The sequence below is a fragment of the Colossoma macropomum genome, unplaced genomic scaffold (assembly GCF_904425465.1).
Source record: "Colossoma macropomum unplaced genomic scaffold, Colossoma_macropomum, whole genome shotgun sequence".
Taxonomy (NCBI): Eukaryota; Metazoa; Chordata; class Actinopteri; order Characiformes; family Serrasalmidae; genus Colossoma; species Colossoma macropomum.
In genome coordinates this window covers 52,821-69,033 of record NW_023495123.1, presented here as the reverse complement: position 1 = coordinate 69,033, position 16,213 = coordinate 52,821, and the positions used below count along the sequence as shown (strand labels likewise).

Below are 16,213 nucleotides of genomic sequence, written 5' to 3'. Positions count from 1 at the left end.
TACATTAGAGCCCCACATCTTTCAACATAGCACTCTGTCCTGCAACCACTGTTGCAGGAGCCTGGTGGGCTGGCAGTGCGATGGGGAGAGCGGAGGCCAGGTGTTACCTTTTTCTGATTCTGTTTCCCAGCCGTAGATGGCGACCAGAGGAACTTTAACTATTTCTAAAAGTTCCAGGCCTAGACCTAGCTGCTCCAGGGTTATACCCACTTTAGTCACACTAAAGCAATTTAACAGTCCAAAACACATCAGCATTTATTTTCAGTTCTACGCACTCAAACTACCCTTCTGATTAGCTGAAAGCAAACATATTACTGCCAAAAACAGTCATGAATATTGTAACTGAAGGTGCTGGCCTTATCCAAGAGGTCTTATATATAGTGACCCCAAATATGTGGAGCACATTTGCTCTCAAGAAAACGCTTCTTATTTCGACTTATTTTATGCTAATGTAGACAACATCCTTTCCAGCTAGGAGCATTGGCAATATCACCAGCCTCGCCACTGGATGGGAGTAGTCCTGTCCTTTGACACCAAATTTGGCTGACCTGATGTGATAGTCTGCACTGTGGTGTACCTTGCTGAAATGTCAAAGTAAACTTTATTATAATTTCCTCCAGGACACGATGCCACATTTAAACACAGCAGCAGATAACAGTGCAGAGAGACAATAAAAACAGTAAATAGAGACAATACTATTATAATTACACAGAAATGACACAGTACATTCCTCTGTAGAACAGAAAAACTACTGCTATACAACCATTGAGCAAAGGACAAGAAAATAGACCAGTTGTTGTCCACAGCAGCAATAATAGTTTTGCATGTATTTTTTATCATTACACTGATAATTGACAATAGTATTTAGTAATAAGACTACATAATAAACATGTAGACAATGTAGAGATTAAAGTGATTGTGCATACAAAGTAAGGTGAAATTTCACAGTGAAGTAGCTGAACGTGAAGTGAGTGTATAAGATAAAGTGCAGCAGATAAAATTTAGTAGTAAAGCAGCACTTCAATGAGTCTGCCTGAAGGAAGAAACTGTTCATGAGTCTGGAGGACTTGGCCAGGATGCTCCGTAGCCTTCTTCCAGATAGGAGTGGCATAAACAGCCTGTGGAATGGATTAGAGGGATACTTCCTGATGCTGCACATTTTTGTTTTACACTGTTAGGAGCTGATGTCCTTAATAGCAGGGAAGCTTGATTCAATGATGAATTGGGCAGTCTTCACTATCCGCTGCAGCGCTTTCTGCTTGAGTAGTGTAGAGGGGTGTGAGGCATCTGTGTCCTTCTGAAGTCTACAATTCAGAGAGAACTTGTGGTCCTTGCACCGAACTCCAGCTGCCTCACTTCCTCTCTTTAGGCTGTCTTATTGTTTGAGATGAGCTCTACAACTGCAGTGTGGCCAGCAAACTTGATGATATGATTACTGTGATGTTTGGCTTTGCTGTCATGGGTGAACAGGGAGTACATAAGAGGACTCAAGTGTTCAGAGTGATAGAGTGTGACAATCTGTTCTGGATCTTGTTTGTCTGAGGTGTGTTACTGAAGACATCTAGAACCCACTTGAGAGGTGAGCTGTTCACCAAAAAGAGCACAGAATTGTTTAAAGCACCTAGGAGCGCAGTGTCATTGATACCGGTAAGGTTATTCTTCCTCCTGTAGGCACTGGCAGTTTTAATGCCTTGCCACGTATGAAGTGCAGTGCATATGAAGCCTTGGCTTTCTTGATGCTAGTGGAAAGGCTGTTTCTATCTGCCCTGAATGCTGATCTGTCACCCAATGAGAAAGCAACATCACAGGCTTTGAGCAAGGAACGGACCTCAGTGCTCAGCCAGGGCTTCTGCTAAGGTTGTATAGTGACAGTTCTTGGGAGTTCTGCTCCTAGTGGAGGTCACTGTAAAGCATTTTAATTTCCTCTGATTTTTGGTAGTGTTGCATGGCTGTACTTGACTGTGTCAGTGTGACACAGTGACGTTGTCAGTGTGACTAAACATGAAAAACCACACAATAAACATAAATATATAAAATAGCACCGTGCTGTGACCCAGAAAAGATGCAGCATCTAGTTGCATGGCCAATTGCTCAATTGTCGTTTGAGCAGCAATATCAACTGAAACATAGTCTGATGGCTCAGAATATAGACAAGCTTCCATTTCCAGAAGAACTGTTAGGACTTCAGCTGGACAATCAACAGTGGTGTAGATTGTAGATTAGTAACTCTCCCACTCTCCACAGTGTAGCCTGATGGATAATTGACTTGGAAGCTTAACCTTTGTTAAATTCTCCTTTGAGCTGCCTCAAAGCTTTTGAAAAGGAGTCAGCATCCAGTTGGCTAAGAAGATCCAAGTGTACTGTTCTTTTTGTTAGACACATTAAAATGATTTCTTATTGCATTTCTGTGCATCTCCCAACCTTAACAAGCAACAGCCCGAAACAGTCTATCTCCAAGGAATAGAAAGCAGGTGGTCTGTGAAAGTCGAGATGGACAGGGGGCAGTTCTGCCATTTGTGCCTCTTTTGAAGAGGAATCACCTTCAGTCTCTTGATCAGTTGCATCCTCCCATGTTCCTTAGAATTGGAGACGGCAGATACAGAAGAATGCAGACTTTCTCAGCTCTGTTGAACCATCTGAGAATTCTGGACTGGGATCAGTGGCCAGGTGAGTGGGCTCTGGAGAAGGAACGGAAGGGTTTGTGTCCTTACAGTAACCTTGTAATGGTAAGACTCCATAGCCAGGTGAGGACAGTGATGAGTGAGAGGAGTCTGTCCACAATACAGTCTGGTTTGTCTGCAACGTATACATCCTTTCCAGCTGAGCTACAGTGAAACCAGGGAATGGGATGCAAGCATTTGGACAGCATAAAGGACTTGTTCTGGGTGATATCATCTTGGTCTAGATGAGTTTCTCCATTTCTGTCTTGTGTGTTTCAGCTCTCATAGGATCTTTCAGCAGATCTCTTTCTGTACTATATTTATGTAGGGGCCTTGCAGATGGGGCATGTTCTTCTGACACAGTTAAGGTGGAGTGAATTCTCCTCCTCTCAGTCTGCATGGTCTTAGCTTCAAGCAGCTTAAATGTCCTTTTTTAAAATCTGGGATTAATATCCATTGACCACACCACAACCCTCCACCACATTTCAGGAACAATAACTTCTTTCTTTATTTAACTGTTTTTCAAGTTCATAATAGTGCAGATATCATATGATGTAGGACAAGTGGTGGTGAAGCTGTGTACCCAGCCAACACACCCAAGTACAAAAACAATAAGTGGTGAAGAAAAAGGGGGAAAAAACAAAAACAAGACATAGCGGACAGATAAGCCAGACCGACACAAACAACAGACAAAATTGGTAAATATATCAAACAGATATTTAATGCTTTAATGGGTTTGCTGGATGTGGCATCTGTTGGCATTGCTACGATGCTTTTACAGAAGCAATCGTGCATGTAGATTCAGGTTACAGGGAATATGGAATAGGTTTATTTGCTACTGCAACATGTTATTGTATTAAACCATGACATGTCTTATGGCTATCTGCAAATGTTTGGGTGCCCATGGTCAAATTATGTTTTTGTAAGGGTTGGCTCCAGGGCTAGGCCCAAGGCCTCAACGACCCAAATGAGCCACACCTGCTCAGGGGGCTTTATAAGGGCTGGGAAGAAGACACACTTTGCTGAATCTTTGTTTCAGAGTTCTGACAAACAGACCGGCTGGTAATCTCGGGTAGAAGCTCTAGAGAATTTCTCTCGAGCTTCTTTCTCTCTGTCACTTCTCGAGCCTATCCCCCTTTCTTGAGTCGTGTCTTTCTTCCTTAAAAAAAATGAAATAGAGAAAGAACTAAATCTAAAGCTAGAGAAGGGACAAGTCTGTCCCTTTTTCCTTTTCGTTCTCCTTTGTGCGTTCTTTTCTGTTGGGAAAGTGGTTTTCAGTTAGCCTTTCCTCCGTGTTTGAGAGAGCCAGTCTTTCCCCTGGCGTCCTTTGTTTTGTTCCCGCCTAAGCCTTAGTAGGTGGGCTTTCATACTGCCTTTTGTTTTCCACCCATTTTCGGGCTTCCCTTTTAAGGTGAACCCTTCCTACACCATGTGACGCGGCCTCTATAGTGCAGTGGTAGAGCGCCGGTTTATCAACGCGGCGGCGTGGGTTCGAGCCCCGGCATCCGCTGTTTAATATATTATCTCAATAATACCTTCCAATTGCATAGAAGCTTAGCGTTTGGGTCCTGGCTCACCAGGCTGGCCTCTGAAATACCACCCAGATGGCCTTGGTTCTAATCCCACCTCTGGCGCCAAATTGCAGAAAGACTCAGCCAAAACTATGGACCCAGCTGAGCTCCCGGACTTGGATCAGGTTAAAATCGCCCTGGTTAACCAAGGGGCTGCGATTGGAAGGCATGAGCAGGCCTTGCAACAAATACTAACTCAGCTGCAGAGCCTCACTGCAACTCTACAGCAGGCTGTCCCTCCAGTGGTGGTTCTTGAGGCTCCTCCTCCTCCTGCTCCCAATCACCAGGTTGCTGAGGAAGCTGCTGCACGATCTGAGCCCCACCTACCGCCACCAGAGCGTTACTCTGGGGATCCTGGAGGATGTTGGGGTTTCCTCCTTCAGTGTTCCCTGGCTTTCAAGCAGCAGCCCTGCAGATTCCCAACAGAAAAGAATGCACGAAGGAGGAGAAAGGGACAAACTTGTCCCTTCTCTAGCTTTACATTTAGTCTTCTCTTTCTCGAGAAAGAGGATAGGTTCGAGAAGTGACAGAGAGAAAGAAGCTCAAGAGAAATTCTCTAGAGCTTCTACCCGAGATTACTGGCCGGTCTGTTTGCCAGAACTCTGAAACAAAGACTCAGCAAAGTGTGTCTTCTTCCCAGCCCTTATAAAGCCCCCTGAGCAGGTGTAGCTCATTTGGGTCGTTGACTCCCCCTGGTGGCTGGCGGTGGCCTAGCCCTGGAGCCAACCCTTACAGTTTTATTTTTTTTCCAATATTAAAAGCCTTGCACTTGCAGAAAAATGTCATCTTTAAGTTTGTTCCTTGTACAACAAATTTTCACTTCACCAATCAATAAAATAATTTGACCAAGGATTTCCAAACTCTTCCATGTGACTGTATACATAATGCTGAAAAAGCTTTAGGTTTTAGTTAGATTGTCAGTGCTGTGGTTGTCTTTTGTCAGTCACTCAGCTGCAGTTCCTTTAGCCTTTTTTATTTTGTTTAGAAGCTACATTTTACCCCACCATTTTGAAGGTGTGATGCCACCCCTGTGTCTGAATTATTCTGGACTTTGGTAGCAGTTTATTAGCAGTAACACTTTATTAACAACTCTTTATTATTAACTCTAGCCTACTAGTCTCGGTTACTAATTTAAAAGCATAGTGTAACAGGCATTAATTCTATCATAGCTGTACTCATTTCAGCCTTTGTTAAATTGTGTTGTGGCATGATTGATAATCGTATTTCATGCTTTTTAATCCCTCAAACTTTTAAAGACCTCAAATAAAATAATACATTTTTAAAAGAATAATATTTATGATAAATCTTGAAGAAAATGCAACTTTAATAAACACTTTAAATATATTAGAGTGAAATGGATTCATACTGCACAGGTCAGAGAGCACATGGCAGATATCAGAGACTTACCAGAGAGATGCTCTGACTGCAGTTGCGTTCCATTTAGGACTATGCGGTTTCTCCTCCTCACATGATCTTGAGTAGAAACATTAGTCTGGTTCTCAGCATTGTCACTCCCTTGGTGATTGAATGTTCCTGTATGAACCAACTCGTAGATGTTCTCAACAGAGCGACGGTTAGAGAGCAAGTTCCATACACTGTTCCGTGTGTGTTCATCTGAGGAAAATATAGGCACACAAGGAGTTCATATCAAGGTAAAATGTGTAAACATAAAATATTATTTTCATATTCCTTCTTACTGTACTGCAATTACATAATTTAGTGTGAAATTCTATTTGTTATCTCCACCACTAACGTTAGTGTTCAACCCACACTGAAGTCATGGTTCTGTGTATCCCTGTTTATTGTACCTAGTGATGTAACAAAATTGTACCATATGGAAATCTGGCTTTTTGACTGGACAACAATAACAATGCAGTAAGACCCAATGTAAAAACATAAAATCCATATAAAGCCAAAGTCATTGTTATTCGGCGTCTTTATATAATTTATCAGTGTCATACAGTATGAAATAACCTACACCTCATAATCATGGGGCAAACTTCTTTAAATCTATGAATGACTGAAACGATTAATGATGGTATGATTTACAGACATTCTGTTTTTATTTGTTATTGGTTTTGAAAATGGTTTAAAATAACACATTCTTCTCTCTCAGGGTATTTAATGTTTGATAGAGATGGACTAATTTATTAACTGTTTCATTTTTTTCAAACAGTATATTCCTAATATTGAAATGTTTTTTGTTTTGTGAGTACATGCCTCCTGCCTTTTTCTGTTCTGGCTCATCTTCAATAAGACATAAATGTTGCACTTTTAAGGTGTGGTGCTGTCTGTGTAAAAGGAGAGAGACAGAGAGTTATCTTTTCTCATACTTGTGTGATACTTGGTACATGTTTGAATTTCCTGTCAAATTTCATTTCAGTGTTTGTATTATTGTAAGCATGTGGAAATCATTGAGTGTGCTCTCCATTACAATGAGCTGCATTACAAGAGCTGCATTCTACATTAATGTGTGTCTGTAATCTTTAGGCCTTCATGTAATTCTGTTATTGCTGAATCAGGGGGACTAATGTGAGCATTGTGAGGAACAGTCTTATTGTATACCACCCACACAGACCCCTTAATAGCCCAGAGAGGCTCAGCAAAAGCACAACAGGCCAATATCTTCCCAGAATTATCAGTTACATTTTCTATGAATCAGGTATCAATAATGCCGTATAAATGCATTCATAAAGCTCTATAAAGCATTCACAATGCTTTATAATGGTTGATTATAAGCCTTTATCTGTACATAAATGTTCAAAATCACACATATAAAATGTTATAACACCACAGTATAAGGCTTTGTAGCACAAAGTGGGCAGAGCCTGAAAGACACCAGGTGCTGCTAGGTCAGGCTTAGCAATGGGTCCTGGAGATGGTGTTGTGGTACTGTGCTGAGAGGCCGCAAATGGCGAAATCAAGGAGAAAATCATGCAGATGAAAGTATGTGCAGAACTTTTTGAGGGAGCAGGTTTTCCAGATTCTCTTGAAGTCTTGAAAACTTGTTTTGTTAAGTTAATTTTATTTAAAAATATCAGGCTAAAAGAAATGTTGTCCAAGCAGTCTAATGCTCATTAGGTTATTGAAAAAAGCATTAAATTTATTTTTATGTTTGTAGATACATTTTGGATACAGTAAATGGCATTGAGATTGTGTCAGTTACTTTTGTTTTGAGTAAACTTTTAAGAACGTAACATCAGAGAATCTGTTATACTGGAAAAATTCAATTTGTTTGAAAAAAATGAAAGAATAGTTTCTTTTTTTTGTCAATAAATGAACCCTTGTTTAAAGAACAAACTAGCAAATCTGGTATTCTGCTGTTTTAACCTTCTTACTTAGGGAATCTCACTTAATGTCTTTGATAAGTTGGTATGTGCTTTTATTAGCGTGAATTGCTTTATAGAGCTGATCAATATCATCACTTTACCTAAAGTCTGTAAAGAAAGCTTGTAGGTTTTTGTTAAATGTTATGTGCACTTACAAAATCATTTTCATTTTGAAGATAGTGAGGAACATCAGAGAGTATGCAAGTCAGAGTAGAACAGGAAAAATATGTATTATAATGCATTATGTCACTTTGTGCCAAGAAACCTTATACTGTGGTATTATAACATTTTTACGTATGTGACATTTATGTACAGTTACAAAAGCTTATATTAACCATTATAAAGCATTATGAATGCTTTATATAGCTTTATGAATGCACTAGTACTATTTGGGTGGTGGATCATTCTCAGCACTGCAGTAACACTGACGTGGTGATGGTGTGTTAGTGTGTGTTGTGCTGGTCTAAGTGGATCAGACACAGCAGTGCTGCTATATAGTTCCTTACCTATATAGTAAGTGGAGCTGATAAAATGGACAATGAGCGTGGAAACAATGTCATAATGTTATGCCTGATGGGTGTATACTGCATTATTGATGCCTAATTTATAGAAAGTGTTACTGAATTATCTTCAAAAGAATGTAAGGCTACATAATATACCAGCTTCTAATACATCTTAGTAGTATGTATCACAAAATGAAGTTTACAAGCATGTGAGAAGAATTTAGACTCACTGGACAAATGGTGCATCAAGCGCCTCCGAATAGTTCTTCTAAAAGTTTGGACTCTTTCCCTGCGTAGTAGGGCTTCAGTAATCCCATTTCCAGCTTGCCTCGTGTTAGTCACATTATGGTTGTATATCTGCAGATTACTGTGGACACCCTTAGCGGCAAACTCACAGAGGTTCTGAAGAGAGATGTCTCTGGACAGGAGTAAGTCTAATTCATATATAGGCAGGTCTGGAACAGACACAGGGAAGACAATGTTCATCAAGTATATCAAAGTACATCATAATATACACTATATTTCTAAAAGTATTCGCTCGTGCATATGACATTGAGACCCCATTCCTAATCCATAGGGCTTAATATGATGTCGGCCCACCCTTTGCAGCTATAACAGCTTAAACTCTTCTGGGAAGGCTTTCCACAAGGTTTAGGAGTGTTTATGGGAATTTTTGACCTTCTTCCAGAAGCGCATTTGTGAGGTCAGACACTGATGTTGGACGAGAAGGCCTGGCTCGCAGTCTCCGCTCTAATTCATCCCAAAGGTGTTTCTATCGGGTTGAGGTCAGGACTCTGTGCAGGCCAGTCAAGTTCTTCCACACCAAACTCGCTCATCCATGTCTTTATGGACCTTGCTTTGTGCACTGGTGCGCAGTCATGTTGGAACAGGAAGGGGCCGTCTCTGAACTGTTCCCACAAAGTTGGGAGCATGAAATTGTCCAAAATCTCTTGGTGCTGAAGCATTAAGAGTTCCTTTCACTGGAACTAAGGGGCCGAGCCCAACTCCTGAAAAACAACCCCACACCATAATCCCCCTCCAGAAGAAGAAGCTCTGAACGCACTGTTCTTGAGCTAATCTGAAGGCCACATGAAGTTTGAAGGTCGGTAGCGATTGACTCTGCAGAAAGTTGGTGACCTCTGCGCACTATGGCCCTCAGCATCCGCTGACCCCGCTCTGTCATTTTACGTGGCCGACCACTTCGTGGCTGAGTTGCTGTCGTTCCCAATCGCTTCCACTTTGTTATAATACCACTGACAGTCGACTGTGGAATATTTAGTAGTGAGGAAATTTCACGACTGGACTTGTTGCACAGGTGGCATCCGATCACAGTACCACGCTGGAATTCACTGAGCTCCTGAGAGTGACCCATTCTTTCACTAATGTCTGTAGAAGCAGTCTGCAGGCCTAGGTGCTCGGTTTTATACACCTGTGGCCATGGAAGTGATTGAAACACCTGAATTCAATGATTTGGATGGGTGAGTGAATACTTTTGGAAATAGTGTATATTGTACTGCATATACATACTTGTATAATATACATTCATTTTGTAATTTAATTTGTATTGCAGTACTTATGGCAAACCAAAACTGGTGCTCTTTCACAACATGCAGGCCAGAGACAGCTGTATGGTAAAGATTATCAAAGAAACAAAAATGAGTGCAATTTGATATCCTTTGAATACCATATGCTGAGCATCATATTTGTTATTTGAAAAGACGAAATGTGTATTTAAATCTTGTCAATGCAAAATTATTCAGAAAGTATACACACAGAGCATGCAGAATCCATCCTTACCACCAGATACAGACCACATAGGTTTACTGATTCTTCAGATGGCTAATTAGAAAGATCTCCTTTAGGTAACAGAAATGTCAGCACCCAAGAACATGCTAGAAAACCATGTCATGGGGGAGTAGGTTGCCAGATGTTTGGATTTAAAGCAAACAAAGATAATTCTTAAATGGTAGAGTGAGAATCACACTGAACACTCTCTCTACCAGTTAAGATGATTTACACGCTTTAAAAATATGGTTGTTTAAAGGTTCTTTAATTAAGGCAATGCTTCTGTTTAGAACCATGAGTTCCATATAGAACAATTTCATGCTTAAATGGTTCTTAGCATGATGAAATGGTTCTTCAAATTGGTGGAGAATATGGTTTAAATGGTTCTATATAGTACCAAAAAGAGTTTTGCTGTTGTTACGATACCACCCTGTATCTTGCTGAACATTATTAGCCTGCTTTGTGTGTGTGTATAGATACACTCAACATCAGGTCCAGTCCTGGAGGGCTCATGTCCAGCACAGTTTGGTAGTTCCTCTACTTAAACACACTCACTAAACCTGGCAATTAGCAAATGAGCTGAATCAGGAGTGTTTAATCATTACCAAAGTGTGCTGGATTCCGGCCCTCCAGGACAAGAGGCGTACACCCCTTCTCTACATAATGCTGTCGACACTGAAATCTTCCTTGATCTGCTGCTTTCCTGCACTCTTTCCTTCTTCCTTTCTTGTGTATGTGGCGGAGTTAGTGAAGTGTTTTTGGAGTTGTTGTTTTAAGTTTGTTTGTGTTTAACTCTGCTTTTGAATCTATGCCATTCACTAACATCTGTTGTTACACACACATACACTAGTAGTGATATGAAAGTAAGAGTTATAGTAGACCAATAAGAGTGAGGACACGTTTGAGTGGGACAGTTTAGTAAACCACAGTAATGTATAAAACTTGTTGTTTGTTTAGATACATTTATTTGTGTCACATCCAGTGTAAAATAACACAGATTACCAGATCACCACGCATGCTGCGCCACATCTGGTGTGAATTCAGCGTAAGTATGTTTCATGTTGACAGGCAATAATACTCTCATTAGCATATTTTAGTATATTGGACCATGATGTGTTCAAATTTACTCTTAAATTTCAAAACTAAGCTAGTACGTAGTGCCCCATGTCACTTTTTCCGGATGTATCGAGAAGGCTGTGCTTTCAATGAAAAAATATGAACTCTGCACTATAGTTACACATTTGATACAAATCAGTCTATGAACATAAATTGCCGTCCAAGAGGAGTTAACCATGCAAAAACACATTTTTAAGTGCAGATGGTCGTTACATAAGTTAAATATAATGAGCACTTTTCTGTTAAGAAACAGATAGAACTAAGGATGATGTGAAACTGTTTATTGCCCTTTTTATTACCCAAAATCTGACTCTGTACATCTTTAATATCTGTACATTTGAATGGATCAACCGTTAGGGAGTGCTACTAATGTTTCCATCATTTACAAGAAATGTACCTCTTACTGTTTATTTCAGGAGATAATTGGGATCATATTTTGCAATTCTACAACTATTTATTTAAAAGGCCATTTTTTCACAATCTTTAATTTAAATATTTAATGTAATTTAATTTAAATCTACATTTACGTCTAAATGTTAGCCTTTTACATCTAAATGTTAGCCTAGAAATTAGCCTTAAATTTCCATAAGTCTAAAGCTAAATTGTTCTCTGAAAAGTTGTTCTTAACTTAAAAATGCAAATAGTGACTTCATAATCCTGACAGTCAGTAACTTATAATCAGTCAGAATCGTTCATACACACAGCACATCAGTTCATTACACTCTCAGAATCTCTCACTTCCTCTGAAAGTTTTGCACTACAGTTATTTAAGTCCTTTTGATATAATGGCTAATATTCTATTGCCTTCTTTTCCTATCTTTATGTATCATTCATAATTTACCTGCCACCCTATTTTTCTTATTACTAATCTCACTCACAGACAAAAATGTGTTCTCGTGATTTCCTGAATTTTACTTTCACTTAGGTATTGGCTGTTTTGTCTCAAACAAATCTTACACTTACCTCCAAGGCTTGGGAGAATCACACCAAGCACTAAGAAAGCACAAAGCAAGGCTGATTTCTTCATTGTAAGTGGCTCAGGGTCCTCAGTCGATTATCTTTTAAATAGCTTTGTTGTAAGGAACCAGTGTCAATACAGACCGTTGCTTCTGTGAAACTGGGCGAATTCAGTATAAGGAAGAGTGCATGTTATTGTACACCACCCACGAGAGTAGCCAATCAGGTTTTCTAATGTCACCTGTCTCTGGGCAGATCCTAAATTAGGTTAAGATCAGACCACTCACAGAGAACAACAGCCCTGAGCTTCACTGTAAATGAAAAAAGAGAGAAACTTTATAGCTCGTGAGGCATTTAAGCCCTGAACAACGTCTCACAGGCTGTCGCGCCTTCTAGGCTGCAGACCCCCCTTGCTGGAACACATCCAAGCTTCGCAAGAAGCTGTAATCCCGCCTCCTCCAGGAACACAGCCAATCAAATCGCATCAAGGAACTTGGTGCGAGTTTGAAGACTTTTTTTTCAAACAAGTTTCCGTTTCAGTGCGCTCATCTGCAGTTGGCGATTCTACAGCTTTTACAGGATCGTGTGTGGAAGCAGCACAGAACAGGTAATCTTTGCTTAATAACTGGGCTAGTTTAATGTAGTCATTCCCTAAGTTTATTCTACCAAACAAACAAAAGAAAAAACAATTATTATGGAGACTCTCAAAGTAGAGAAATGCTGTTATAAGTTTTAATATAAGTTTAAATATAAGTTCTCATCAGGTTTTGTAGCAGTATTAGGAGCTTTGTAATCTAGTGCAGGTGCTGCCTCTCAGACTACCTTGCAGGAAGACTTGTGTTTGTTAGATATTAGCTAGATGATGCATGCACTAAGGTTTATGTAGTTAAACTGGAGAATGATGAAACCGGTGTTGTTAGCGGTCATTAAGATTTATACTCAAACTTTGTCCCACTTCAGACAATACTGAATGGCACATTAGCAGTGTGCTGTATAGACTCTCAAAGAACATCTTCAATTCCTGACAGGCTGGTAAATAAACAGGCCTATTAGCCTCTTCTCCCACAATGTTTATCAGGCAAGTCTGTGTCATTACATTTATAACTGTGGCTGTTATTCTTACAAGATGTTATAAGGTGATTTCTTTTTTAAGGTAGGTTATTTGCCAGTGGGCCCATGAAGAGAGGCATCACACAGAGAAATGTAAGGCTAGTGCATTAGCAGCCTCAGAGGCAAAAAAGAGCACCAGTGTCTTTAAGGCTGTTGACAGTATATGTCTGTTTGTCAGGTTATTGTATAAGACTGAACAAGAGTGAGCTAGGTGCTTGTCAGGCTAGACAGTCTTCACAGCCTCAGAGGCAGATAAAATGTTGATGCTTCTTAGCCTGTCAACAAAGCAAGACATTATTGCAAGCTACTTATGTTACTGCGCTTTGTTTCAGACTGAAGAAGGATGAGCAAGATTCCTGTTAGGCTTGCTAGTATTAATAGCCTTAGAAACTAGAAAAAAATGTTTATGCCTCCAAAGGCAGGCAAGACAAAGCGTTCTTCCAGGCTGTTTATCAGTTATTATGCCTTGCATCAGACTGAAGAAGGGTGAGCCAGATTGCTGTCAGGCTAGCTTGTATAGACTTCTCAGGCTGTTTACACTAAGTAGCCTGACAGGAGCTCATCTGTCTTTGATCTTAAAGACAAATACACAAGTGGCCTGCAAGAAGGTCTTGTCTTGTTAACAGCCTCAGAGGCATAAAAGTACCTGCCTCTGAGGCCACAAAAACAAGCTTGCCTGATAGGAATTTGGCTCACCCTTCTTCAGTCTGATGCAAGGCACAATAACAAATAAACAGCCTGGAAGGAGACTTTGTCTTAAACGCTGTCTTAGAGGCATACATGTAACAAGGTACCTAAGGTACTCAATAAAAAATTACAAGGTATGCCTGATAGAATTGCAGCTCTACTATTATGTCATTCTTCTCTGTCTGTCACATTATTGTTGGAGTGAGAATATGATTATTAAAGGCACTACTGTCATTCTCACTGTTACCTGAACGTGTTACTGCCTTTCACAATACATTGAAGCGTAATTATTGCTATTACCTTGACTAATGTTTATAACATTTTATTTTTCAGAGTACGATGGATGAGTTTTGGGTCAAGGCTGTAAATGGAAAAAATCCGTAAAGACAAAGATCCTCGAATTCAACGAAGCATTTAAGTAATGAAGAATGAAACACAAGACACTTTTATGAAGAATCATTTGATGTGTGTAAAAAACGAGAACAAGGGCAACTTTACTTACAGGAAGAACAGACCAAATGTTATACAGTGGAGGTGTGAATGTTCCAACCATTCAACTCGCGCAAATTCTTGCCCAGCTTATGTGTCATTTCAGCTTTGCTTGAACACAGTGGCCATGATCTTAATAATCACAAGGAGAAATCCATCAGCCATACTGATGAAGGCCTACACCAGCTTATTTATGAGCGGTTGTTACAAGGGCTTCCCAATGGTGCTATTCTGTTAAAAACTGTTGAATATGCAACCAAACATGGGAAATCAAATCTCTTGGATAAAGGATATTATGTCACACCTCAGGACATCAGACACATCAGAAAGAGCTTTAATTTGGAGCAACGAATGGATGGCAATGACTGCATCTCTGTGGACAAATTGATCAAATCAGATTTACAGGACAGCATTCTTCATTATCAACCATTGTCACATGCTGAGAAACAGCCACTCGTGATTGTGTATAGTTCTCCTTGGCAGTTAGAACAATGCAAGAAATTTGGACCTACCATCATATTTTTGGATGCAACTTATAAAGGTGTCACGCAGTATGGTTTCGCTTTTTATGCTGTACTGGTAAAGAAGTCAGACGGTCAAGGGATACCAGTTTCTTTTTTCATTGTAAGTGAGGAGTCTTCAGGCATACTAAAAGTTTGCCTTCAGAAGCTGCATGAGGCTGCAGGTCGTTTTACACCAAGGTAATTCAGTGGCAGTCTTTTTTTTTTATAAATCAGTGCCCATAATTGTGAATATGGTAACCATATTTGAATATGTCTTGCAGATGTGTGATGGTTGACCGTGACATGAAAGAAATAAAGGCAATTAAAGGGGTCTTCCCAAACTCTGCAGTGTTACTTTGCTGGTTTCATGTGCTACAAGTAAGTAATGGATTTTTAATAAATGTTAAGATACTTAACATGCTTGAAAATATTGTCTGACAGATTAATCAATAAAAATATGTACTTCAAGAATTTAAAATGTTGTTCCATGAAAAGAGCAGCTTATAAAAATATTACTTTAAAATCTGTACTTCATTTTATTACAGGCTGTACATTGTTGGTTAATAAGACAAGGTGGAGGAAATCTTAGAGATCCATCAGTAAGGAACACTCTGATAAGAGGAATGGTGTCTCTGAAGCAGTGCAAAACAGTAAGTTTATTAATAAGATAATAGGATAATAATAGATTTAATAAGAAAACAAGAGCCTAAGAACATTCTCTTAAATAGGGTGTGCATACAGTGTCCTATAGCTTTAATTTTTGGAAAAGTGTCCTTAAATGAAAAATTAATGTTTCAGATCAGTTTTACTACTCAAGCAGTGTGATACAATAGTCTTTTATGACTGTCATCAGAGATTACAGAATAGGTGTGAACACCAGAAGAGCCCTGAGGTTGTATGTTACTGCAATTCATAATTGTAGTTTGTTTTTTGTTCCTGTTAAGCCCAATGGGTTTACTTAAATGCAACATTATTTTTTAATGTGGTCTTGTTATATGTCCTAGGAGATGGAGTTCCAAGAGGAGTCCTTAAAGGTTCTGGCAGACATCAAGAATGAGACAAAAAGTGCTCGTGTGTGTGACTACCTCAAGGAACATTGGCTTAAAAATGGTGTCATGTGGTCAAACTTTGGCCGCCAAGTTTACCATCACCACAGTGAGACCAACAATGTAGTGGAAAGGTAAATTGAATCATAAATACGTAAGCCTGCTTTTTTTTTGATGTTCATAGTATATTTAGTATTGTGCACACAAAGTTGGTGTTATTAGGGAATTCCATTGATTTTTAAAATTTTCTGCATATTTCAATGGTTGAGATGTAAACAGAGAGATTCAGAGTGGTTTGGTGTGAAATGGTTCAGATGTCTTTACAGTGGTGGTGATAGGAACCAGGGGTCGCCATGACTACAAGACAAATATAGACATTTTATTTACTATCCAGAACCACCAGTGAACCTACACGAGTCTTCTGAGTTTATATGGAATGTTGATGATGGGGAAAGGA

The 16,213-nt window shown here is 39.6% G+C and overlaps 1 protein-coding gene across 6 annotated transcripts in view; it reads right to left on the bottom strand.

The window, feature by feature from the left end:
• The window catches only part of LOC118801020, a 50,657-nt gene extending 38,568 nt beyond the window's left edge, over positions 1–12,089 (bottom strand). For all 6 annotated transcript variants that reach the window (XM_036561193.1, XM_036561196.1, XM_036561195.1 and 3 more), the window contains exons 1-3: positions 11,928–12,089; positions 8,294–8,518; positions 5,639–5,845 (exon numbers count right to left, since the gene is read on the bottom strand). In XM_036561193.1, coding sequence (XP_036417086.1) covers positions 5,639–5,845; positions 8,294–8,518; positions 11,928–11,991 — 496 coding nt within the window. In that variant the 5' untranslated portion in view covers positions 11,992–12,089. The remainder of the gene's footprint in view (positions 1–5,638; positions 5,846–8,293; positions 8,519–11,927) is intronic.
• Between the last annotated feature and the right edge of the window lie 4,124 nt (positions 12,090–16,213).